The sequence below is a fragment of the Panthera uncia genome, chromosome A2 (genome assembly GCF_023721935.1).
Source record: "Panthera uncia isolate 11264 chromosome A2, Puncia_PCG_1.0, whole genome shotgun sequence".
In the NCBI taxonomy this organism is placed as follows: Eukaryota; Metazoa; Chordata; class Mammalia; order Carnivora; family Felidae; genus Panthera; species Panthera uncia.
The window spans coordinates 43,330,890-43,357,963 of NC_064816.1; the positions used below are offsets into that span (position 1 = coordinate 43,330,890).

Here is a 27,074-nt window from a genome sequence, read left to right on the forward strand (position 1 = left end):
TTTCCTTTCCTTTCCTTTCCTTTCCTTTCCTTTCCTTTCCTTTCCTTTTTCTGAGTGCTCCTAGGTACCAGAAACAATTCAAGGTGCTTACCATACATTTAGTGTAATTCTTACAACAATGCTTTCAGATGGGCACTCCTATCCTCACTTGGCAAATGGAGAAACTGGAGCAAAGAAGGACAGCGTCAGTCAGCTAAGGACACCGCTAGCAGGCAGAGACCATATCCAAGCCTATGACTGGTTGAACAGTAATGCTCCCATCACCATGGTGCAGGGATCCCGGTCCACTCTCTGTCATCCCCAAACTGAGGACACATGGTACAAGCAGGAGCTCCACTTAAAACATCCTAAGCATTTCTCTATGATTGTGCAATCTCCTGAAAGTCATCTTCCCAGCTGGATACCACTTCCCTGCAGGGAAGCGGTTTCACTGTTGTGTCCCCACTGTTGGACATAAGCTAAGTTGGAGGCTGTGGTCCAACAGAAGGGGGCTGCGTTGCAAGGGAGTCATTCTCCCTGATATTCCCTAGGCTGTGGTTGGGACTGAATCACTTTATTAAACACCTATGACCATACTACTTTTTTTTTTTTTTACCTTTTAGGTATTTATACGTATTATTTTACAAAGAGGTGTTGGTCACAGTAAAATAATAAGAAGAGAGAGAGAGAGAGAGAGAGAGAGATACTCAAGGAGGCAAAACTTTTATTTTCCCAGATGCTATAGACGCTGAAAAGTTCTAGGATTAATATTGCGTTGTCTGGGTTGTAACTGAGTGCCCTGTTAAACCTAGTTTCATTGCACTTGCTCATAGCTAATGTAAAGAGCAACAGGGATGAACTAATGCTGTCACGTCGAATTCTGTCTGGCTTTATTTCCCAATCTGATGTCCTGAATAAGGGATTCTGCCTGCTTCATTTCCCCATTTCTGAAACCCACCATTCCATGCTCTTAACCATTACTCACGTACCCTAATCAGTATATTCAGTAACTCTAGAGTCATACACGGAATATAAATTTAGCAAGAGGTAGGTCAGCAGAAAAAAAAGTTACCCTCTTTACCAGTAGGCTTAACAGACAGATAAAGTTTGGGTCCTACAGAAAGCAAGAGCGGTGTTGTAAATTTTATCAGGGTCATACACTCGGTCCCATTTGTGTCTCAAATTGTGAAACACCTTGTACCCTGATATGTCAAGTGCTGATAATAGTACCGTTCACTTTTGACCAGGATTACAAAGATCTTTTCAGTTAAACTATTCCCTGATGATTCACTTCAGTTCTCACTTTGATAAACAAAGTTTTCCACTGAATTAGCAAAAATACAAAGGCAACAGATTTTATTGGATTCAATCAAAAAAAGTTATCGATGCGTGCAAGGTACTATGTGGGAAGCAAAGTCATGGTCCCTGCCTGGAGGGAGTTGGCAAATTACTAATTTCTCCTGGCCTGGCTTCTGCAGTGTCCCGATGTGCTTTAGAACGACTCCCTAACCACCAACTGAGAACAGAACTAACCCTCAGAGAACAGAGCCAAGGTCAGCTTTACCGTGAAGAAAACATAAATAGGCGGGTAAAATTAGTACAAGAAAAAGCTTTCACATACTCACCGCCAAATGGAAACTACTTGTGGATTATCTACTGTTTAATTATTAATGTGAAAACCTTGAGTACATTATATAAATAAATGAATTAAAGTTAGCATCTACTCTGATTTCACTGAAGGTAGAAAAAAGGCAACAGGTCCCAAAGACAGTATAAATCCTTTGGGTCAAAATCATAAAAAAGAAATTTTAATACTGTACAAGTTGGGAGGCCCCTGAAGGTACTGTTAATTTGAATTCTGGGGTCTCTCGCCTTGGAAATTTTCTTAAGAAAAAGGGTTTCCAGATAACTTGAATCTTTTCTCTGACTCAAGGAGAATGCCTTTCTGACCCTAAAACGGAAGCCACAGATGTTTCTTTTCAAAACACTGAAGGGCACTGCTATTTAGTTATGCAAAGATGTTTTAGAAAGAGGAAGTCACAAGGCCTGTCCTTCTAAGGAGGAGAAGCCCTCCAGACCGTCCACCTCATTCCTGGATGCTCTTCTGACATTGTCAACTGAGAGCATTCAGGAACTCCGCCCTCTGGTTTCTGGTGGCCTTGGCTTCTATCATTTCGAACATCTCAACCATCTGACCCTGAGAATAAGCCAGCAGTTGAAAATTCTGCTCTTCTGTGACCCGGGAGTGTGTGGGGTGGGGCTGGGATGGCATGGTGGCAACCCAAAGGGAAGAAAAACGTAGGCACTAAACCTGACTTCATCCCATAATCTGCCTCTAGCTGCCTTGGGAGCTTTGTCAAATGGCTTCCCTCCTGGTGCTGCAGTGCCTCTTGCTATAGAATTCTGTCATCTGTGTAGTTCATGTTAATAACTCCTAAGAGGGTCAGTTTGGTTTGGGGGCTTGCTCCACCTTAAAGTGTCCATACAAGTACTACGTTCACTGCTTCCATACTGATTTTGAGTATGACTTTAGACTCAACAATAGGTTTCAAGGGAAAAGAGCTAATGAGTAAATTGATGGGACCCTTCCAGTGAGGCAGTCCTGCTCTTGGATCATGACACCGACTGGTTCTGGGAGAAAGCAAGTAGCACCAACAGATGCCAGGTAATGTGGAGGATGCCCATGCATTAGCCTATGAAGCTGCCTGTGGCTTGCCACTAATTGCAGGGAGAAGCTGTGGCATCACCATGAAGGAGCACCCCAAACCAGGTGACTGGCTCCCAATGCAAGCAAAAGACCAAAGCAAACCTTTTAGGTGGGTGAGTTTTCCCAGGCAGCTGTCAAGGGGACTGTGGCGCTGCCTGGTTTAGGGAGAAAAAAGAGGGGGAAAAAAGACTGTGGCTTTACCTGGTTTAGTGAGCTAAAATAGGGACAGGAAATGGAGACCATATGCATGTGTGCAAATCTATGTGTTTAGGATCCTCTAAACACTGCAGTACTCTGCTAGATCGCTGCAGTACTGTTCATCTGCGTTACCCCTCATAGGACTAGACTTGAAGGAGAATAGAGAAATTATGGTTATTATTCTCTGTTTCACAGGCTTTCCGCACAGCACTCCCAAGCACCCCGGAACTGTGGTTCCTGTAAGGGGCTGCGGAGTCTGTTAACCTTCTAGCAAGTCCCATTGAAAGCTGGCTGCGCTCATCACATAAAAACAAGAAATGAGGGGGTGAAGAGGTGTAATCCTGGTTCTGTTATTTGCTACTGAGGTGACCTTGAGCAGGATGTCCTCTCCAGTATCCACTGCCTGCTTTGTAAAATGGGGATAAGGACTGAATGAGTTGGTAGAGGCAAAGTCCTTGGCCCAGTGCTAGTACATAGTAGGTGCTTCACAAATACTAGTTACAATCGTTAGACATGTTTATATGAGATCTGAAGAATCAAGATGATTTCCCTAAATCATCAAAGCAAGACTAAGACTCAAGTGCTGTCAGAATCTTCAAAATGCGGAATAATAAGCTCAGCCCTGGAGGGGAAAGGAACACACCAAATAATCGAGATACCAGAGAAATAGGCACATAAGGCATCTAGGCTTCTAACTCTCAGGGATCTAGGTTAACATGAAACTATTTACAACTCGGTCATAAGCTGGACGAGCATCACCCTTTCAGAAACCACAGCCCCACTGCCCATCTTCCTGCCTCAGTTTCCCCAGCTAGCACCATGACCTATGGGATGATAAAGCATGGCAGAAAGAATAGGGTGAGGAACCAATCATGTGGCTTGGTTCCAGGCCCTCTGTCACTGGGGGCATTTCTTTAACTTCTCTGCATCTTTTCTCACATAATCTGTAAATCCATGTGATTAGGAAAATTCTTTGTTTGTAAGAATACACAAGATAGCACACACAAGAACAGGCCTAGCAAAGTACCTGGCTCAACAATAGTCTCTCCTTCCTCTGAGCTGTTGTCCCATCTGATGGCCCCATCGTGGGGTGGGATTCATGCATGGAAGGGCAGTGTGGGCACCACTAGAGGTGGCCCTCCTTGAAAACACAGTAGAAAGTGCCTGCTCCTGACAGTTGGGGACAGAATCTAAAAGCTTCCCTCTATCCCTCCTTCAGACCACAGGGATCATCCAAGGGGGAGGTGGTTCTGCCCACCCACCCACTGAGAGCAAATGGTGGGACTGCCAGCGTTTGAAACCACAGGAGCCTGGATTGAAGGACACAGTTGACTGGACAGACTACCATGTTTACCAACTTGAAATCCCCGATTTGCAAAGAAAACCCCAAATCCCCATAAGTTCTCTCAGCCTCAGGTGAGCCCGACTGGGTTTTTCAGGTTAAGTCAACTATTTTTTTTAAATCAGTTTTGTCTGTATTAGTCTCTTCCCCATGAAAATTTTAGCATTTGCAATTTTTTTTTTTTCCACAGGCCAAGGGCCACCTAATTTGGCACCTCTGCTGTGTTTCTTCTTCCTGTTTCCCATTGCTAGTTTTCTCTTTGTTTCACCACAGTGTGAGAATTTAGAAAGTGTGTGGTGACAAAACAGAAAATAAAGGAGGAGAGAGTGCAGGAGGTGTCCAGGGCTGAGGGTGGGGCTGCAGGACTTGACCTCGGCCTTGGATCCAGGTGACCTGGGTCCATGTAGGTGTGTCCTCACATATTCACAGGCTGTTAAAGCCAAGCTGAAGGACAAAGACAACAAGAGTTGCCTGTGGGAACCTTGCTTCCATCTCAACCCAAACTCTCAAACACATCCCTGATATTCTGGCCCAACCTATTTTCAGGCTGAAGGCTGGGTCATGTGGCCTGAAGAATCATTCCCCCCCACCACTGCCCCATATTGTGACAGGAAAGCTAAGGCCAGGATTTCCTCTAACTCATCTTGTAAAAAGCGATGCCTCTGAAGGCAACAAGCGTCCTCTCAGCCTTGACCATCTTGAGGACTGTGGGAAACTTTGCTCTACTCCCGGAGGTACAAACACTACATGTCTCAAGCCTAAAGAATCTTAAAATAAAAAAAAAAAAAAAAAAAAAAGGAAGAAAAACATTTTAATTGGTACCTGGTATTGTCATGGCATAGATCCCAGCCTTCAGATAGGGCTTACATTGAGATGGGGCAAAGCCCAATCGCTGGTTTCCAGGGCAATGTCTGTGATTGGGGTTAAGACCCGTCTCTGATAAGCAGGTCTCAGAAGGACTAAGCTTTTAACAGTGACACGGCTGGGAATTAATGCAGGGTGGACTCACCTAGCAAACACTCTTTTCCACAAGTAAGGATATAGCTGAAGGGAATTTTATTTTCATTGCTTTTTTCATGCATGGCTTGTGAGCTTCATGGAGCACAGAGGAGGAGCAAGATGATGGACTGGACTGCAGGACATGGAAGGCTTCAGTAGAGCAGGGTCAGGATAGAAGAGGTTTTAGTAAACAGGAGACGGCAGAGATAAGAATCCGGAAGTTGAGAGAAAGTTTTAAAAAGGAGAAAGAAAGAGGTGTGAAAAGTGGGAAGTCAGCTCTCAAGATAAGATGGAGAGGCCAAGTGGAGGAAGAGCAGTTGATAACGAGCACTGATAAAACGAAACCGCTATGGCTATTTCCATTCGAAAACAAACAGGTTTCATGTGCTGGGAATCCTAGCACAGGAGGGCCCATCTGGGGCTTAGGTTTGGGGCACTTGCTGGCTCTACCCCCTCACCACTATCCCCTGTACCTCTTGGCCATCCAGGGACCTTGCCAACCCAAGCAAGACCCGCCGTCTGGTCTCCTCTGCCCTCCTTTTCTCAGTCAAGACTTACCTTTCCTGTGTCTCGCTATTTAAAAACCTTGGGCCATCATGGGTTAATGAGTGAATGGAATGTATTCCACTTCACTGATTGACCAATATGTCACTTCTTTGAGACAATTAGCTATTAATAGCCACTTCTGGGCTGTTTGATAATTACTGATTTATTTAATATCTCTGGCTCCCCATTTCCTTAAAAGAGATGGAGTTAATAATACCTGTGAAAGAGGTGATATTGGAGTCGGGCTGCTGAGTGAAAATGGAAGGGGAGGGCTCCAGGTGCCATACACACAAGGTAGGAGAGGAGGAAGGTTGTCTAAAGGAAACGAATGTAGCGGCAAAACTGCCTGATAGACTGCAAGCCAAGTATAATTATGGTTGCATCCCCAAGGGGTAAGGAAGAGCCATGCAACGTGTCCCAGAGGGGCCTGGACTTCCTATTATGTTTATTAATCATCTTGATGAAAATGGAAAGTCTGCACTGATTAAATTCACTAATGATCCTAAACTGAGCAGGGGAGTAAATTCTAGAAACGATGGATTTGTAAGGTGAATGGTAATATTAATCAGCTCATCTTATGAAAAGGGTGGCAGTAAATGAAATGGGATTTGCCATAGATAATGGCAGTGAGGCATATACCTGGGGGGGAATTATAATGAGCCTAGTTCCAAACTAGGAAGCTGTTATTTAGGAAATAATAATGGGAGGAGAGCTCTAAAGTGGAGAGTGAATAATAAATTAAAAACAAGCTCAAAATAAACTGTCATTATGGATCACAATTTCACTCTCAGCATTTTTGTGGTGGGCTGAGGGAGTGTAGAAGAACCTTGGGCGTGCAGCATAGACATCTTACAGGCCAGGAAACGGGGACGCACAGAGGTTAGGCATGAGCGACTCATTAGGGGTGGCAAAACCCAGGCACACTCCTCACCACTCTGTGCCCTGCAGCGGTGACAGGAGATCGTCACTCCTGATACACCTACGTGTAACACCACCCTCGAAGTCTGCTCAGATCACCCGGCTTGTGAGGAGTTGTCTTTTGCCATCTCTAGTTAGGGTCCTAGAGCTAGACACTGGCAGAGCCATGACTAAAACCTAAATTTCCTGATTCGTCTTTGCTTAGTCTCTAAGTTCTAAACTGCCCACCGTCAACACTGACCTGAACTACACAATTCAAACGCTCAGAAAGCAGAACTGGTGTCTTACCCTGGGTTTCTACCTTGGTTTCCACCACGTTCATTTGAAATCCTTGGACGGCATTAAAAAAAAAAATCTCAAACTCAGAAATCTCAATAATTTGGGCCCAAGTTATGTGCCCCTGGGGAATAACATACACCAGTTTTTTTAATTTGTCCAAATGCAAGTAATGAAAATTAAGCTTTGATCACAAGCTTTTGATAAAATGAATAATCTTGTTAAAAGTTTCTGGGGCTCATAAATGTTTCTTCTGTTTGTTTTGCTCTTGGTGAGCAAAGTGAATTTTCTTTGTGCAGAAGCAGCAGTGTTGAGGGGGGTCCTGTGTGTGTCGGGTCTGTTGAGCAGGTTGGGGCATCAACCTCGGGAGGAGGGTGGGGAGGGAAGACTGGCCTTGGCAGAATTAGGAAGTGGGTGCAGTTGGCCCAGTCTTGGTTCCTTTTACCTCCTTTGTTGCGCCTCTTCCCAGGAAGGCTCCTGCTGAGCCCTGTGGGGTGATTTTGGGGGCCATCCCATAAGGCTGTGCTGATTGGGTGAAATACAAGTGCAGCAGGTGCAGTTCCCCTTAACAAACTCTGCAGCTCCGCAGGGCCAGCCCCACTGAAGACTCAGAGTAACTCTGAAATTCTCAGGCCTCTCTTCATGTCTCCCAGTCTTCCGTGGAAACCTACCTGAGGCGCTCTAACCTGACTCACGTCCACAGAGCCTAATGGGTCACTGCCCAGGATTTTCCTAAAGAGCCACCCATTAGCCTAAGTGAATGAATTAAATGGAAAGTTTTACAATAGGCCTGGAAGAAAGGTCTCCTTAAGGATGCTCTTCAAATGATCATTGAATAGCCTATAGGAAGAGTGAGAGGTAACATTCACATGCTTGACCCTCCCTAACCACAAAGATAGGTCCCAGGATCTCATAATTGTGTAATTTGTTCAACACCTTGCAGCTTGCAGAATCCTGCCACGCCAAGGCATACCGCTAAGAGTTTGGGCCCTACGTTGTGTCAGCCTCAGTTTGAATCCCATATCTGCCACTCGCACATGCAAGAGTTAAACAAATTGCCTAAACTTTCCAAAACCATTTTCTCATCTACAAGTTAGTGCTGTTGATACGGTTAACGCAGGTAACTCATGTAAAGCATTTAGCAGGGTTTGGCAAACCGCCATCAATAAATGTTATCTGAGGCCATCGGCTTTTAATTTCATAGTACCCTGGGAGGCGGGTGAGGTGTATATTATCTTCTTTGTCCTGGGAACCCATGCAAAGTCAGAGAGAAGTGATTTGTCCAAGGCTATGAGGTCAGTATGTGCCAAAGCTGGGTGTTAAACCTGACCTATCTGACCAAGGTTCCAGAGTTCCTTCCGCTGTTCTACATTCTTGTAGATCTTACACAGCACTTAACCACGTATGTCCACATCCTCAGACTACATGGTTGCAGTACACACAAGAGATCTATTAGTTGTTTTTCAACTGTCCACTTCTGTCCTAAAAAGTCTATGGATACCCAGGACACCCAGGTGGTAAGAAACACAGGCTGTGAATTTTCTATCTTCAAGCTGCAAGGCCACATCTCTAGGTCATGGGATTGCCATCTGGAGCTGAGTAAGCATGGGAATGTGCCCTCACTTCCAGAGCATCCATGGAGTACTTCATTACCCTTCACAGACGCCACAGACAGATACGGTGATCTTCTTGCAGAATAAACTAGCGATTTTAGTCCTAAAGGAAAACAGCTGCAGAACACAGAAGTCCAGGCTACACCCAACCCTTCTGGTCCCCTGTGTCTGTTATGCTAAAGGCCCAGGAATGGGTCCAGATTTTGCAGGCCCTGAGTTGCTTCAATTTTGGAACTTTCTTTAAGCAAAGAAACAAAAATATGAAATCAAAATTAGCTGTGGGAAAAATGTAGAGATGGAGCTTAGATTAGTAGTTGGCAGGGGTTAGGAATAGAGACGTGCAACAGAGATTGTGTTTGTAAAGGGGCAACAGAAGGGATCCTTGCAATGGATGCATAAACCTGCAAATGGGGTAGAATTGCATAGCGCTCAATACGCAAAAGCGTGCATATAAAATTGATGAAATCCGAATAAGATCAGTGGTCATTACCAATGATAATTCTGGTTGTGATCTTGTACTGTAGTTTTGTAGGCTGCTACCCTTGGGGTAAAGTGGATGAAAGACACATGAGTTCTCTCTGTATAATATCTCGCAACTACATGTGAATCTACAATTATCTCAGAAAGCTTAATTATTTAAAAAAAAAAAAGGATAAAAGTAGAATCAGATAATCCAAAAACAAGGCGAGGGGGAGTGGTATGGAGCTTTAGCAAGGCTTATGCTAGCAAGATGCTTGAACATGTAAGCTTTGTTGACTTAATGGTAAATCTGTCTCTGGTCAAAAAGGCAGTAGACTGACAGAAGATCAGGAAGTTTAGATCGCTAAGTGAATGTGTACACTTTCCAGGATCATCTGCTTTAACCATGAGGAAGGTCACTTGCTTTAAAATAAACAGAAGATACTTACCCACGTATATAGGTTGACTCCACTCGCTCCAAAACCCCATCTGTCTGCACACAGAACTCATGGTGGCTCTCACTTGAACGGAATACTTAGAAATATCATCAATTATTGAGATGAATGCATTCGTCATCAGTTTTTCTGTCTGAATGGAGAAAAATAGCATTATAAGACTCTCTGGACACAAAATTTAAGAAATGCCAGTTACCAGAAAAGAAGGCCATACATAAGTAATCTGACTCACTTTTATGTGACCCTTTTAAAATCAACAGGACCCGCATTGCTGAGTTTATTCTAGAATGCTTCAGTAGAGATGTGTCACAGTTATCCTTCAAGGGAAAGTGATCTTGTAATCAAAATGAATAAAAAGTCATTGGTAAGTTCTGGATGATTTACCTGGGTCTGTTTAAGGTTTCCAAATTAAAAGACTGGGGTGGCCTATAGTAGAACGCATAATCCCCCTCATCTTGTCCTTCCATATTCTGTAGCCAAGTTAGTAAACAATATCCGTTGGTTTCCATCTTATTCAGCATGTATCAGCAAACTACAATGTGGGGGCCGGTATGGCCTGCTGTCTGTTTTTGTAGGGCCTGCAGGCTAAGAATGGTTTATACGTCTCTAAATGATTGAAAAATATCAAAAAGAGTATTTCATGACACACGAAACTGAAATTTCAGTGTCCGCAAATAAAGTTTTACTGGAACACACCCATGCCTATTTATGTATTATCTATGGCTGCTTTTGTTCCACAATGGTAGAGCTGAGTAACTGTTACAGAAACCATATGGCCTGCTAAGCCTAAAATATCTGGCTCTTTACCAAAAAAAAAAAAAAAACAAAAAACCAAAAAAAACTCCTGATCCCTGATGTGCAGGAAGATCTCAAACAACTGGAGCATAGGGAAAAGGAAAGAGCAGAGTCATTGAATCTAGGAAAGGCTGGGTTTGAATCCTATACCCCAAACTACCTGCTGGACAACTTCCTTGACTTCTCTGAGCCTCTGTTTTCTCATCTGTAAAGTAGGCATAACAGCACCTAAGCATGGATTATTGAATTAAATGGAATTGCCCTTGTAATTCTAAGTTTAAAGATGTACTAGGTTGAATCCTATGAAAACTGCCAATATTCAACCCACTTTTGATGAGCAAAAACAGCAATATTGGTTCAATATAATAATATGTGTTTGGTATTAGTAAATGCTGGTTTGCTACAGACAACTTAGAGTTACATAGTCTGGTGTTGAAACAAGGCTATTGTCTCACAAATGAGACTGTCTCTGATATTCTCTCTCCTGGTCAGTGTTCACACCACTCAGCTAATCCTTTGGGCCCCAAACCAGAGATGTGCCCATGACACCTATATCTTACATTCTTCTGTGTGTGTTTCTCCTTTGTTCACCCTGCCTCACGACCACTGCCTGATTTATCTTGTCGTGTTTCGCTTGGACAATTGCCATAGCCATTAACCCAATGTTCCTGTCTCCACATGGCCCCTCCACCTGCATCCAGATTTCATGCTGCTACCAAAATTATTCTTTGATTTTGCAGATGTGGCCAGAGTTCTGAATGAATAAAACTCTTCAATGGCTTTCAGCACCTATGGCAATGGCTTTAAAAAGAGAAACCACTCCTTCCCCCCCCCCCCCCCCCCAAAATTCCAGTCATTCTGGGAGAAGTCACAGTGTGGAATCTAGAGTTACTATTCCAATGTTGGCTTTATGTCCAGGCCAATTCATTTACTGCCACTTGGATGAAGGAACCATGCTCTTTTAAGCCTTTGAGTTATGCCTTCTGCCTAGACCCCCTGCCACTTAGAGTGTGGTTGGCAGATTGGTGTGGGTCAGGAGCTGTTTATTACTGATCCTCAGTGAGGTAAACACAGGAATAGAGACAACAATTTAGGGGCTTTTGTAGCAATGTGACATTGCCACAGCATTCTAGCCCATGAATGGGCGTGTCTCTGGGCATATTTGATTTCCCTAGCATTTCATTTTTAAGCTATTTTCCAAAAGAAACAATTCAAAATTAAATTAGAAATCTAATTAAAAATTAGGAATTACAAATTAAAAAAAAGGTCTTTTAGCATTGGTATTTTGGGAAGCACTGGCTACAAACTACCCATCCTTCATGATTTCACTCAGTTCTTCTCAGTGGGGGCCCTAACTGGTTGCTTTGCCCACCCCGTCCTTTGGACCCGTATTGGCCCTTCCTCTGAGGTGGTGAGTGTGTCCATTAGACTAGGCCCCTTGATGGCAGAGACAGTATCTTATCTTTTTAACTCCCGCCCAGAAACCAGTGGGTAAATATTTGTTGAATCAGATTGGATGGAATTGAATTTGCTTTGCCTACTGTCACTGAGACATGAGTTGTAATCCCAACTTCCCTACAGCTTTGCCAGCTCGGTGACTTTGGGCAAGTGGCTTAATCTCTCTCTGCCTCACTTTCCTGTGTAATGGGGATGATAATTACTTAATGCAGTTCCTGGGAGGAGGGAATAAATTAGCATAATAAAGGTTGACACATAGTTGATGTTTCATAAATGCTGGCTTTCCTCTCAGTTCTTGTCTCTTGAACTCTTTGTCCATTAGTGCTTATGAGTATATCTCAGTTGTGGTGAGATACATAAAACGGAAAATTTATCATCTTAACTATGTGTACAGCTCGGGAGTGATGAGCACATTCGCACTGCTGTGCACCCGCTCTCTGGCACGCTTTCATCCTGCAACACCGAAACTCTACTTGTTAAACAACAGCTCCCCCGTGGCTCCTCCTCCCAGTTCCTGGAAACCATCATTCTACTCTCTGTCTCTCTGGGTTTGACTACTCTTGGTATCTCATACAAGTGCAGTCCCACAGTATTTGTCTTTTGGTGGCTGGTTTATTTCACTTAACGTAGTGTCCTCAAGGTTCATCTGGGTCGTAGCGTGTGTCATGATCCCCTTCCTTGTTAAGGCAGAACAACAGAGCCCTGTATGTATACACCACAGTTGGTTTATCCATTCATCATCTATCAGTGGACAGCTGGGTTGTTTCCTCCTTTTGGCTCTTGTGAATAATGGTGCTATGAACAGGGATGTACAAATTTCTCTTTGAGACCCTACTTATAATTCTTTTGGATATAAACCAAGAAGTGGAATTGTTGCATCACACGATGATCTTCTTTTTGATTGTTTGAGAAACCTCCATACTGTTTTCCATAGTGGCTGCAACTTTTCATATTTGCACCAAAAAATAGTGTTACTGTGTTTTTATGTGATCCTTTGTGTTATTTTGAGCCAAAAGTATGTCCTTTCAAGACCAAAAGCCAGTAAAGCGTGGTTTATTTTTACAAAACTTGGGTAGACACGTTACCTTTGACCTTGTTAGTTCCAAGCTGTAACCACAGCTGTTACTGAATATAATTTTTACAGTGTTTCTAAGAGAATGCTACTATCAAATATTGGAACGATCCGAAGAATTACCTGGAAATAATTTTTCCTTGTGTTGTAAATTTTCACTTCATATTCAAAGCAGTGAATTGGAAAGGCAGAAACTGGTTTTTCCCACTGAATTGAAAGACAGGTTCCTTCAATCTCTGCTGTGACATTCACTGGAGGATTAATGCGATCTAGGTTAGAGAATAAAACGTCAGTGATCTAGGCTGATCAATCCAATCCACTCAAACTTCCCAAGGCATTTTTGAGATACAATCTTCTCAAGGATCTACCTTCAGGTTTTAATTAACTGATCTCCAAATCATAGGACCCCAGTGGCTCACAGATGACTCTCATAGTTATAGTACTGAAGAGATCCTGCCTCTAATCTTAAAGGATTCCTATTCCAAATCACATTGAAGGGTTGAGTCCCTTTCCGCTTCAGCTCATTCCAAGACCCATCGCACCATCCCTGTTCCTCAAGCTGGACCAAACTAGGTAAACCTGACCCTAGAGAGAAACCTTGGAGCTTCCACAAAGCACTGCCTCTACTAAGCAGGTGTGTGGCTCTGGGTAAGAATCTCCTCATTCTGAGCTTCAGTTTTGTTTCATTTTGTCTCGTTTCGGTTTTGGGGGGGGGCGGGAATGGAGTGGTAAGGTTCAATTTTCTCTGCATAAAAAGAATGGGCCACATTTGTCTAACAATTGTAGAGTTCTTTCTCCTGAGTTATCACCTGATTATCTCATAGCCTTGTGATGTGGGTAGAAATTATTTTTAAGCGAGCGCTCTTGTCTCAGGCTATGTGACTTAGATCTCACAATTAATGAATCATAGGGACGATCTAAGAATGGGATGTATTGGTTCCAGAGCCTCCCGTTCCCTAGGCAGAAAAACTTTAACCAGGAATCTATTTCTTTTAGTAGTATGAGGAATTTATCTCTAATAAATGACAATCATACAGGAAAATGAATCCCTGTGGTCTGTACCAGGTTGTGCCCATTTTCATATTAGTATTGTTTCCCATGTCCTCCTCAGCATTGTTTATTACTTATTTTTAGGAAAGGGACATTTTTAGGTCATCTGAGAAATATACTGTTGAATAGAATTATATAACCTCTTGTGAGCTGGTTCTTTAAACCAAGTTATATACTTCATTTGATAGAGATATAGATAAATCATGTCCCTTTAAATAACACCTTGTCTATTTATAATTATGTATCATTACCAGGCACTGTTCTAAGCACTGTAGAGTTCTTAACACACTTAGTTCTCACAAAAATTTTGCAGGAAATAATAATTTATCCCCATTTCTTTCTGATGAGAAGACCGAGGTACAGGGCAATGACCAGCTTGTCTACGGTCACTCAGCTAGTTGGTGGTGGAGCCAGGACCTAAGCCAAGGCAGCCTGACCCCACAGCCCATGCCAGTAAATACACTACCACTGAAATATTGAGGGTTAGTAACAAGAATGCTACATGAAAGGCTCCTGATGAATTTCATTAATACAAGCATCTAGGATGAAGGAGACTACAGTATTTCTATTTTGAGAATGGAGCCAATGAAACCTTAAATAATATGCTGACATCTGAGAATCCCTATGCTGAGAGAGACATTTTAGGACCACCTGGAGGAGACAGACCAGCGTGGCAAAGGGTCCTAAGAGGAAAGCATGAGAAATTGGGGGTGGGGAGCTTGGGGAAGAGAAATCTCAGGATGAGAAAGCTTGCTGTATTTTGCTAGCTCTGAGACCATCTTGTGGGGAAAGGGATGAGAATTATTTGGAGGTACCACTCCATCACAGCACCAGAAACTTCATGAAATGAGTCAGAGCTGAAAAATGAAAGGGATACTCCCTTCAGCAGTGGGTTCACATTCCCTGGTTCAGTGATTCTCACATGGTGGAGATTCTGTCCCCCATGGGACATTTAGAAATGTTGGGAGATATTTTGTTGTCACAACTGCAGGGAGGATGTTACTGGTCCAGTAGGAAGAGACCGGGGATGCTGTTAAAAATCCTGCAAGGCACAGGACAGCTCCCACCAGACAGTTATCCATCCAAAATTATCAGTATTGCTGAGGCTGAGAAAGCTTGCCCCTGTGATTGTCAGGCAGGGGACAGATGATCACTTAGGGTTGAAAATTAGTCAAACCACGTGATCTTTATAAGCCCTTCGAAGCTGAGATTCTGCGATTTGGTTAGTCCAACACTGAGTTAAGTCTACCTTACCGATTGCATGAAGAGCAAACAGCTGATCAAAAGGCTTGATTGGAGCATGCTTGCTTGAGCCATTAGCATGCACTGCGAGTGCCTCACTCCCTCTGCTGCTGATAAAAGTCTTTGGAAACCAGCATGCAGTATTTCTGTTCAGGGTGTCTCTCCTGTACTCCTGGCATTCTTCGGTCCAGGAGCCATACCTAAATCAAAATGCTCATAAGTTTTTAAGGCTATAGGAAAGAATGCATTTACTTAAGTAAAAGTAGGTACTCACCTATAGTAGAGAAAATACTGTGTATCCTCAGGGGCATCCTTGCCAGCTAGCCAGGAGCAGTGAAGAGAAACTTGGTATGGCCATAAGGGAGTATGATTATTCACTGTGGTGTTTGTGGTACATGTTAAATTCACAACCGAGGTTCCAGGAGACCCTAGATGGTCAATAAGATGGTCAAAAATAAGAACAAAATGTTGCCATGACAGTCTTTAAATCTCGTACTTCCTCTGAAACTGTAGTGATTGGGAACGTCTTACCATGAAAAAGTAATTGTTATCACACATTGATAGAAACCTATTTGCAAAGGACCAGCTCACTGTGGGATGAAGCTAGGATTATAAAGCCTGAGTTTCTGACAATAAAAAACCTGTCAGGGCACCAGGGTGGCTCCGTTGGATAAGTGTCTGACTTCAGCTCAGGTCATGATCTCACAGCATGGGTTCAAACCCTGCGTTGGGCTCTGTGCTGATAGCTCAGAGCCTGGATCCTGCTTCCGATTCTGTGTCTCCTCTCTCTCTCTCTCTCTCTCTGTCTCTCTCTCTCTTCCCGTTTCCCATTCATATTGTCTCTCTCAAAAATAAATATTAAAAAAAATTTTTTTAAATGTTCTGTCTGGTGTGCCTGGGGGCTCAGCCGGTTAAGCCTCTAACTTTGGCTCAGGTCATGATCTTGCGGTTTGTGAATTCAGGCCCCACATTGGGCTCTGCACTGACAGCTCAGAGCCTGGAGTCTGCTTCGGATTCTGTACCTCTCTCTCTCTGCCCCCCTCCCACTTGTGTTTCTCTCTCTCTTTCTCAAAAATTAATAATAATAATAACCTTCTGGCTACTTGGGGCTAAGGGGGTGTACATGTGGGATATGCTTGTATGAAAATTTAACTACAATAGATTGTCGTTCAGACCTTGGTGCCCAGCAACCTTGGTATTATAATACCACATCTTTCCATAGCTAACTGTGACACTTTAAGCCCTACTTTTCTGGGCCTCAGTTTTTCCACCTGCAAATGAGAGAGTTGGTAGAGGAAGGTCTCCAGGGCCACTTCCATCCGAGAATCATGGGAGTCATTGTGTTGCATCATGCAGATGTCACATGAATAACGCAGATTGCTGCTTGGAAGGAAATGGGTTCTGGCAACACAGCATCATAACAACATTTCTTTGGAGATTCTGTGCCCACTTGCGTGCTGAAGGCCTCTTCAACATGCAAAGATATTAGAGAATCTTGTGATTTTCCACCATACCCATCACGTTACATTCCTTTCTGAAGATGATTTCTGAAGATCTCTGAAGATTGTTTGTCTGGAAAGCCTTGTTTTCATTTCAAACTGCATTGTCACCACATTAACTGGTGCTGTTCAGAGCACTCTGTGCTGACCCTGGTCTTGTGGTTGCTCAGAGGAGGGAAGAAGCACTTTGGGCTGAGGGTCGGGAAGGACCTCATCAAAGTGAGAGCCTTTTGACTGAATCTCAAACAACAGAAGGGGTCTCCTCCCCTTAGTTTAAGTCAATTATGTGATCATATTTATTGCTGGCAGCCAGTGTAGTTCAAGGGGGAGAAGAAGACAGGCCCCTTTTGTCTTCAGTGAAGTTAGAGAAAAGGGACATTGGCTACGGTGTATTATTACCATGTGCTGTCAGAGATGTTCGCTTGTATATATCCATATACAACAAACATACATAATTTTGTGTCTATGCCTTGTAGTAAATGTACTGTCCATGCACTAAACGACCAGATGCTCCATGCCCAAAGTACACTTTAGACTCTTCCGGCAATCTGTTTGTCTCTCACCTCTCTTCCCAGGAATTATTTGGTATGAATTCAATTTGATTCAAGGGAGAATTAACTTTTCGTTAGTGTCAACGTGTAGTGGCACGCTCAGAGAATAATTAGAATCGCAGAAATGTAATTCTGAAAACTGCATTACTGGTAGAGTCCTGTTACTTACTGAGACCTGGAAAAGCACTCTAATGTAAGACACACAAAGGTCTGTATCCTGTGTCTACTGTGGATCAGTGTCTGTACTTGGAATCATGGCCATTGTGAACTGGCTGCTATCTGGTCTAGGCCACATGTTATAATGAATAAATGGGAAGATCTTTACAATGCTGCTCTCAGTCACGGGCACAGTTCTGGAGGTGTGTGGCTTTTTCATTCAGGGATGTGACAAGACAGTGGTTGAACGATGACCTATGGGCCAGACTGGCTAAGACAAATTGTTAGGAGGAGCACTCACATACCCTGGGACTTGGTGATCCTTCTCTCTTTACTCTGTGTGTGTGTGTGTGTGTGTGTGTGTGTGTGTGTGTGTTTCCAAGGGTTTAATCACAAGTATCACTGATTCTAAGTATTAGAAACCCCAGTTTTCCACAAAAGGACAGTATACAGACAGTGGGAGCTGTCTTCTTTCTTCATGGCAGGTTGTTCAGTCTTGTGGTTTCTATGAACCATCAGCAGCTTGCTTCAATTTGGTATGAAAAGTCATAGCATTCAGAACATACACACACACACATAAACATATATATGTACTGCTTGTTCTCCTGGCTGTAATCAAGCATGAGACACTGTCCCTGCTCCCAACAGGCTCCTAGTCAGAGGTGGCAGGATATAAATCTATTTGTGAAAGATAATGTCATATGTGCCAAATGAATAACACAGCCCATGAATGGGTTCTGGGGAGAAAGCATTCTTCAGTGTATAGGATGAAAAGTATAAGGGCTTTATAGAGGAGGTACAACTTGATCTGGGCTTAGACATATGGGAAGGATTCAGGAAAATAGAAGTGAATCCAGGAAAGCAAAGCCTCCTGGCAAGAATGAGCTGTCAGGTGGGGGTCAAGGTTAGAAAACTATCTGAGAAAAACAGAGGAATCGTGTAGGGTGTGGTTGGAAAATGTCTCAGAGAGACCTGATGGGCCCTGATTTCCCTGATGACCCTGTGACCTTTGGAGCAGGGCAGTGATAAGTGTAAGCTATGTTTGCAGGGGTGCAGCAGATGGGATTGGCAGGTTATGACAATAAGAAGTGAGCACAGCCTCAGGACGATGAGGAGGAGGAAGGACACTTGGCAGGAACTGCTGACTGACTCCAGAAAAGTCACTTGTCCAACTTTCACCACACCTGCACCGTCAGGAATACAACAGGAGGCCATTAGGAGCCTGCCTTACCAGGTGGGGCTTTAAGTTCAGCAGAAACCCAGCGGCTTGGTGGGAGGGGCTGGCCGTTCCAAGGGACCGTCTGCACACTTGCTGAAAAGCCTTTATGAAGAACGGTTACACGTTTGCTTTCAGTGTTCCTGGTTTCATACTAAAAATAAACCCCACAAGTCATGATACATAAAAGGGAAAGAGCATTCAGAGAGCTATTTTAATCCAATAGGCATTTTCTTCCACTTTTTAAATGGCACATAAATGAAATGCAATTAAGTACTTTGGCTAGAAAAAAAAATTAGGCCCGTGGTTTCACAGGTATGTAAATGCTTATCCCCAAAGTCATTGAGTGATGAAAATATGCACAGCTTTTTGCACACCATTTGTACCTCTACAAGTCTGATTTTAAAAAATAAGCGCCTATTTGGGATTCTCTCTCTGCCTCTCTCCTACTTGCACTGTCTGTATCTCCCTCAAAATAAATAAACTTTATAAAAGTACAATAATATAATAATTCCTCAATGATACATGAAGACATTCGTATAAAAACAAAAAACTGTAATTGAGGCACACATTTACTACAATCATCATCTCTAGTGTCCTAGTCTCTTCCCCAGAGGTAACTTTCTAAAAGAAAATTCTCTAGAATTCTGTGTTGACTGAAAAAATAGTTACTACCAATTGCTTCTCTCTTTGTTTGATTTTACTGCGCATCTCCTAGGTATCAGGTGCCTTCACGTATGCCCTGTAGTGGGATACCCCAAAAGTGCATCTCCCAGACCTAGAGTGGTTGCCCGGATTTGAACTGGGCCTCTCTGGTTAGGCACCCGCTGCCTCCCACCTTACTCCAGCGCTCTCTTCTCTTTTTCTCTTTGCCTATTTTAAAGGGAACATAAAACCCATATCAAATTCTTTTATCTTCAAAGTGACTAAACTTTCTTTGCTTACTGAGAGAATCGTGGCAAAGTTAGAATGTTCTGTGCTGCTGTTGAATGCTAACCAACATGCATGGTACCAGATCAGAGTCTTTTCAACAGACACCCTACTCGGTTGGGCACATGCCAGAATACCCTTGAGTCAATTTCCCTCTCTCTCTCTCTCTCTCTCTCTCTCTCTTTTTGTAACTTAGAATTTCATTCAATAGGGAAAATGCAGTCAAAATGAAAATTTGCCTCTAAATAAAGACAGCTGTCAGAACAAATACTTACATCTTCTTCTTGTGGAACATTTATTCTCACATGATAGCCTAGCTCTATATTCACTGGCTCTTGATCAGGATTTGATTCCCAACGCAAAATAACTTGGGAAAGGCCAGTAACTTTGATAGTGAAGTTGGTAGGTGGGAGAAGTAAAGCTGTTGATGAAAAGGACCAACATGATATTCAATTGTATGGAAGTAGCACTTTTAAATTTTAAAAACATTTTATTGTATAGTATAGGATTTTAGGACTATTAGAATATATAAAACTCAAATAATGTTGGAAAAAGTTGCTTTAAAACTGCTTTTAACTCACTATCTTTCTAATTTTTCCCAAGTGTTTACCTATAACATATACAGGCATTTTACTGAAAAATGAATATCTCAATATTCATTATAACTATACTTTTCAAACTGAGGGCCATTTATCTATTAATTGGCTGGGGAAATTTATTAGTTTGTGGCTAGAATGTTTTCAATGACATGGAAGAAAATAGAAAATATCAGGGAGCTTGAAATACAATTACTGTTCTGTGAACCTCTTGTTTCCACTACATGAATCTACTTAAATATTTGTATATGCACTGGTTTGTGATGTACAATTAATTTATTTCTCATTATGATTCAAAGTCAAAAAAATGCGTGAGTGAAATTACACATTTATAGAAAAGAGGGCTCTTTTTTCTTTAATGAACCACTCTGTTTTCAAAAGAAAAGCTTTCCTTTAAACGACCAAATCAATGCCTGTTCATTTTAGAAATGTGGGAAAGCACAGGTGAGCAAAAAGAAAAATTGCCTAAAATCCTGCAACTGAGAATAGTGTTAACACGTGATATATTCATTACTTTTTGTCCTTGGTATACATTGATACAACTTGTTAATTCCCCCCCTCCCCCCAAAACTAGGATAACATTATACATACTATTAGGAAACAGACTTATTCATTTGCTAAATGGTTAGGATGTTTCCACTGACTTTTAATATTTAAGAGCCTTCTATAACTCCTACTTGATGCTTGCTGCATACAGCCTTGCAGGGTTCTGTCTAGATTAGCTGTCCATTATGTTACATAAAATCAAATGTTTAGTTGCATGAGCCATATTTCAACTGCTCTGTAGTCACTTGTGGTTAGTGGCTACTACATTGGACAATGTATATATAGAATGGTGTCATTATCATAGAACGTCCTCTTAGACAACACTACTTAGGGACCATGTGACAATTTTCTTCTCTTAGACTCTGTCAGTACACCATAACCATAGATCAGTAAGTTTCTGAACCACACACGGTGGAAGGTTTTTATTCTTTGGTTATGAGGACTTGTAACCATCCCCTTGTACGGAAGGCATTCCATGTGTGGTCACCAGCTCCAGCTTTATTCCATAGTGTCCCATAGTGCCTGTACACCCGCACATGGAATACGATTCCTCCTGTAGCATAATATTTGCATTCCAGTCAACTTTGCTTTCTTAAAGTATAGCATATTTAAAGAGTTTGTATTCTGATATGAATAAATATTCTCCTTTTAAAAAATCCACACAGAATGTCCTAATTGAGGATTATTTGGGAGAAAATAATGTCATCATTTTTGTGATGTATTTTTTTTTAAAGAAACGCTACTGAACTTAATAGATGTTACCTACATTTTTTATCAGAAAGTGAGTCTGCTCTCAGTATCACTGTAGCCCCCAAGAGAATCAGTAATGCAGGTGCCATGATAATCACATCCTGTAGGAAACAGAAGGATGAAGATCCAAATCACCACCTGTTACCATTTTTAAGAAAAACTGGCAGCTACCTTTTAACATAAAATGTAGTCATTTGCCCATTTGACAAACAGTACTGAACAATCTGTTATGTGCTAGAAATACAAATATGAATGAACAAATCTTGAGTTTTATCCTTAAAATGTAGATGCATAGTTGGAGGGGCAGAAGGAAATGTAAGTGATTAATTGTAGTCCAGTTAAACATTGTTGCAATAAAGGTGTGAATGGAGCACAACAGGGGCACATAGACTTCTGAACTGACTCCTGAAGAAATATCTAGAGTGACAGAGAGGGCAAAGCCAGAAGAGCAGATATTACGTGGGAGAGGTATTGAGCGAAAGACCACAGCAGATCTTTGAATAGTAAAAACTCCTGGGCACAGTTAATCAGACTGAAAACAAATACAATAACAATTTTCAATAATGAGTATTTAAATATGGGCCCAGAAGCTTAAGTCTAAAAGAATCCCAATGTGGGAAAGAAAAAAACTTTGTATCACAAACCTGCAATAAACTTCTGGTACTTTGAACTGTGGAGAGGCTGAGTTTTCTGATGAATCTACGTGGGGGCAGGGCATAAAAGGAATGAGAAAAATACTTACAGGTCTGAGGAAAAATAAAAACCCCATTTCCACCTACTTGAAATAACTGGACAATGAAAATGAGAGTAGAAATGTTCTAATAACTCAGTGCAGCAGTCTGGAAAGAGTGGGTATCATGTCAGCATCTTGTTTTACAAGTCGTCAAAGAAGAGATTTGACCCCTTATTGGGATTTATAGGTTAGAAATCTTGAGTGTTTCCTCTGAAAACATGGAAAGGCATTTTTCATATAAACTGGATTTCAAGGCATAATATCCACAGCTTTCCCCTGTTGTGCACCACCCTTACTTTGGCAAAGCACTTCTTCCTATTCTCTCATGAACCCCTTTGATTCAGTGGGTGGCCCACAAGGCTATGAGCCAATTTACAGTGAAGAAAAGGAATCTGAAAGGTTAACTAATTTGCCAGTGATCAAACAGCTAATAAATGATGGAATTTAGACCCAATCTTGGGTTTTCTAACACCAAAGCCTATGTTCTGCACTAATTTAAATGACTTCTAGTTTTCAGTTTAAAAATTTACTTAAAAAGGGACTCAATCAGAAGAGCATGACTCTTGATCTTGGGGTTGTAACTTTGAGCCTTCCACTGGGTATAGCAATTACTTAAAAATAAAATCTTAAAATATTTATTTAAATGGGTTGGTATTTTGCAAATACAATGCTGGTAGAACCACAGAATACAGTCTTTGTCTAAGTAGCAAAACAACCCCCAAACCAAAAACAAAACAAAACAAAACAAAAAAAACAAAACACTATTTTTTTTAGCTTACTATTTAACCAACTTACTACTTAACTTACTACTATCAGTCTTAACTTGGTAATGAAATTAGTAAAATATCACAGTATAAAAGATAGAGACAGTATACAAATCCTTCAATTTCTTTTTCAAATAAAAAATACTTGTGATAATAATAACTTCTTTTACTCTGATTCCATACTGGGTAGAAAAAGAATTTTTAAAATGGCAATGACCATAAAAGCAGGTATTTTAATACTTTAAAATTTTTTAACAACTAAGAATGTTAATGAGTTAAAGGGAAGCATTAGTAATTTACTGAACCTGAGAAGCAAAGATGCAAAAATAAAACCAAAAAAAAAAAAAAAAACCCTTTAACAAACAACACTGTTTGCTCTGCAACTTGAGAAGGTCATGTCTTTGAAATGTCAGCACTTCCTGAAATGATATCGTATATGCTCTAACTTTGCACTAATTGTCATTAATAGGAATTCCAGGTCAGAAAAAAAATGCAAAATTGATATTCCCTAGTGACTTTTACTGACGGGCAAAGTAAGTAATAGGTTGTAACCAAACACCTATATTTGCCCTTTGCAGTTAAATAATTGACATGATGAAACTGTTGATTATCTAAGTGGGGCAGATAATTGAATATTTTACATGACCAAGCACCTTCTCTTCGGATTTGTTGTGTACTGATTGTATAGCTGCTGAAAACAGAATTACTTTTCATATTTGATCACTCACAAATTTTTCAGTGGTTAACTTTTTTGCTATAAAACAGCCATACACTTATTTCCACATCTCATTGTGATATTTTCTGTTCAGTAAGGTGATGCTTTTGAAGGGAAATCACTTGTCATATAAACACAAGATACTCCAGTAGAAGTCTAAATATTAGTGAGAATGACAATTTTTTGTCAGCTAGACAAATTCCCCTGAAGACTGGATATTACTGGAGCTTCAGCAATTGATGTATATTTTCCACAATCCTGTGCGTTGTCTTCTGTTCCCTGAAAGCTCTTCCAGATTCTGTCCATGGCCCCTGAGTATTTCTAGTCCCATGCATAGCAATTACCCTTTGTGGAAAAACAACCCACATCTCTCTGGGCCATGTCTCTAATACAAAGATACATTGTTCGATAGATGTCAACTGGGCAACATATCATTGTACAACAATAGAGTACATCTTATCTTAAAAAATACATCAAAATGACAATATGATCAGTTACTTCTCATGGCTGCCAATTAAAATCTACAAGAATACGATCAAATTGTTAAAATAAGATTCAGACTAAGCAGAATGAAGCAAACATGGATTGCCTACCTACAATCCTCATAAATACAAGCTCAGCCTTGTAGACATATCATAGGCTACTCGTTCATGTGACATTTCATCGAGTCAATGTAAAATTCCTCGAGTGCTCTCTAAGAATCTGGCTTCTGGTAAGTGTTAGATTCTTTGAAATTTGGAAGAAAACATGAGTACAACCTGTCACACTACAGATGTTTCCAGAGAGTTGGGTCAAGTTTTGGCAATTGGCAATGGATTTCCCCAGTGTTCCTAAGAATTGGTCAAATTCTACTGAAGTTCAGACTTAAACACACTTTCCCCTCTTTTTTTCCTTTTCAACTTATTATTGTTATTTTTTTTTTTTTTTGCCTGGGACGTTTGTCTTTAACCAAAGTTGTATATGCAACCCTGTTTTTAGAGCGTTTTTGAGTCATTTGTGGTGACATTTAATTCCAGACTCACGCTCAGTGTACAGAAATTGAAGAGTAACTGAGAGGATTCATGCTCTGTTAGGCTCTTAAAAGTAGAGAGTTGACTTTGTACTTCCTCTTTTTTTTTTTTTTTCCTGTACAATGTAATCAGCAATAAAACTCATTGAGGGAGGAAGAATAAATAAATAAACCAAGGTGTAACATGCAAATGGCACCTTTAGCCCTTAGGTATATTGCATTACCTACCCCACCCCCCAATGAAAAACTGTGCAGGCTTCCTAAAAATATAATGAGTTATAAGGATCCCATATAATGCATGAATTTTTTTTTTTTTTTTTTTTGGATTTGGGTGAATTGTCTGAAGTAGTCATAAAATGTAACTCATGGGTTCAAATTGTTGCCCTATCTTTTGCCATAAACGATCTTTTGCCAAGGTAGAAATGGTGCTGCCAAAATGAGCAGACAGAAAAATAAGGAAGGAGGACTTTGCTGCTAATCTCCCAACGGTGGTTAAATGTCTGCCATCTAATCGCACGTGGTGTGATGTGTCATCCCGCATCCAGGATCCCCCCTCCCTGGGCTTACCTGCCTCTGGGGATCCTCTTGTTTCCAATGAGCGTGCTCAAGAGCAGAATTCCGGGACTAGGTCCATCCTATCCGTGCACGCAGCTGCAGCCCGAGCACCTAGCACAGTGTCAGGCACAGGGCAGATGCCGAATGTGTCTGGCCCTGTATATAAAAGAGGCAAATTAATACAGTAGCCTCACCAGGTCAAGCTCTGTAGGGTAAAACCTAGCATGCGGACAAAATAGACCACAGCAAGCAGGCTGGGCGCATGTAGCAAGGATGGTCCATTTGCGGGAGGTGTGATACGTCTGGTACCTTGCCTAAAATTTCCCTAAGCAGCATTTCAAGTACCGAAAACAAATGAGGTGATTTGATGTTCAAATCTTTATTATGTTTTGAAATGCAAGCTTTTAACCAATAGCTACATACATTTATATATTTTTTCAATACAAAGGAGGACATAACCTTTAGTACAAAATAAAAATTGTACCAGGTAATGAAATTTTTGGCATGATAATTCATTAAACTGGGTATCAAACACATTAATCAGTAATAGCTTTGAAAGCAGTCACTGTCATATGTTTATAAATGTTAGGCTCATAGGGTACTGAAGGATTTTGATTTTTCTCTCTCTGTTTATTAAATGTTTCCTTCAATCCATTTCTTCTGTGTGTGTGTGTTTGTGTGTGTGTATGTATATACATATATAGTAAGTTTGTAACTTTGAGTAAATAGTTCACAAAACCGAGTGAGGCATTTCAGCTCTTTGGATTTCAGCTATTTCATTTTTTTTGTACATTTTATATCAAGTCAAACAATCTTCAAAATCCCAGAACCCCCAGGAGAAACAAAAGGCTGGATGCCTTCAGTTAGATGCAATGTGATCTCCTTTTTGCAGCTGTTTCTTAATTTGTAGCTTTCTTAATTAACTCTGAAACATCCTCACCAAGATATTTAATTAAATCCTATACCCTGTTCTCCAAACTCATGTATTTTCTGAGAAATCTTGGCAGAGTATATATTTTCATTTTAATCCCTACAGTGTTTGCGGCAGTGGCAAAGCAACCCCCTGTAATAAGTATCAACAAAACTGTAGGTGTTTTGTTAGTATGACTCACCTTGCCATGGATTTGCCCTCCCCAGCTACTTGGCCAATATACAAGAATAGAATGCTGTACTCAGAATCAATATGACCTGCCTGATAGACATTGTATATAGCACCATTATTGGTTCTGTCTCTGCTAATAATAGTTATGAGGGGTTTTGTTTCCCCTTTTTATTTAAAAATTTGCCATATATTTATAAATTATTATTTCTCACTTTTCTTATCCCCCTCCCCCCACCCCCACGTAATGAAATTGTTAGCAGGTGGAGCACAGGGTCATCTTGGAGGGGAAAAAAAGGCATTTACTCACTTTGCGATGAATCAACCTTGGATCCCCACTTGCTGAGAAGTGCGGTGGCCATGCCATCAGACGCAGCTGCAGGGGCATTGAAAATGAATCTTATCTCTAGCTGCACTTTTTGACTTAGAGGAGGTTCTTCTTTATTGTTTCATCATCAACAGCTGTAATGGTTACAAACTCACAGGCAGTTGGCTTCACAAAGGGAGGGAGACAAGGCTCCTCTCAGTATAGATCCACGAGCATTTGTAAGAGCAATGAGGGGCCAGCCCTAAAGGAAACTCCCAAGTGAATGAAATGAAAGAACCTCTCTTGTGCAGATAGCCACTATCTGATAACGGTCTCGTCTGCGTTTTCCTTCTCCTTCCAGATGTTTGGCTCTGCTCAGGAGCTGAAATGAACATTTATTCCTAGGTGGCAAGGTAACCAGGTTTTCGGCGGGTACTCTCAAGCATTGCGTTCCTAGGATCTTTATGTGTTTCATTCAGCGAAGGTATGTATTGTGCCCTGGTCACCTACACAAGTCCAGGCACAGAATATGACAAAAA

At 41.4% G+C, this 27,074-nt stretch overlaps 1 protein-coding gene across 2 annotated transcripts in view; it reads right to left on the reverse strand.

Annotated features, from left to right (window-relative positions):
* IL5RA (interleukin 5 receptor subunit alpha) overlaps positions 1-26,881 on the reverse strand; it is a 38,986-nt gene extending 12,105 nt beyond the window's left edge. The window contains exons 1-10 of one of the 2 annotated variants that reach the window (XM_049642727.1): positions 26,539-26,881; positions 25,142-25,285; positions 21,998-22,052; positions 21,370-21,454; positions 19,737-19,882; positions 18,547-18,685; positions 15,384-15,537; positions 15,122-15,309; positions 12,941-13,086; positions 9,487-9,625 (exon numbers count right to left, since the gene is read on the reverse strand). In XM_049642727.1, the coding sequence (XP_049498684.1) occupies positions 9,487-9,625; positions 12,941-13,086; positions 15,122-15,309; positions 15,384-15,537; positions 18,547-18,685; positions 19,737-19,882; positions 21,370-21,442 (985 nt within the window). In that variant the 5' untranslated portion in view covers positions 21,443-21,454; positions 21,998-22,052; positions 25,142-25,285; positions 26,539-26,881. The remainder of the gene's footprint in view (positions 1-9,486; positions 9,626-12,940; positions 13,087-15,121; positions 15,310-15,383; positions 15,538-18,546; positions 18,686-19,736; positions 19,883-21,369; positions 21,455-21,997; positions 22,053-25,141; positions 25,286-26,538) is intronic. The other variant, XM_049642728.1, reaches the window with a different exon arrangement.
* Positions 26,882-27,074: the final 193 nt, after the last annotated feature.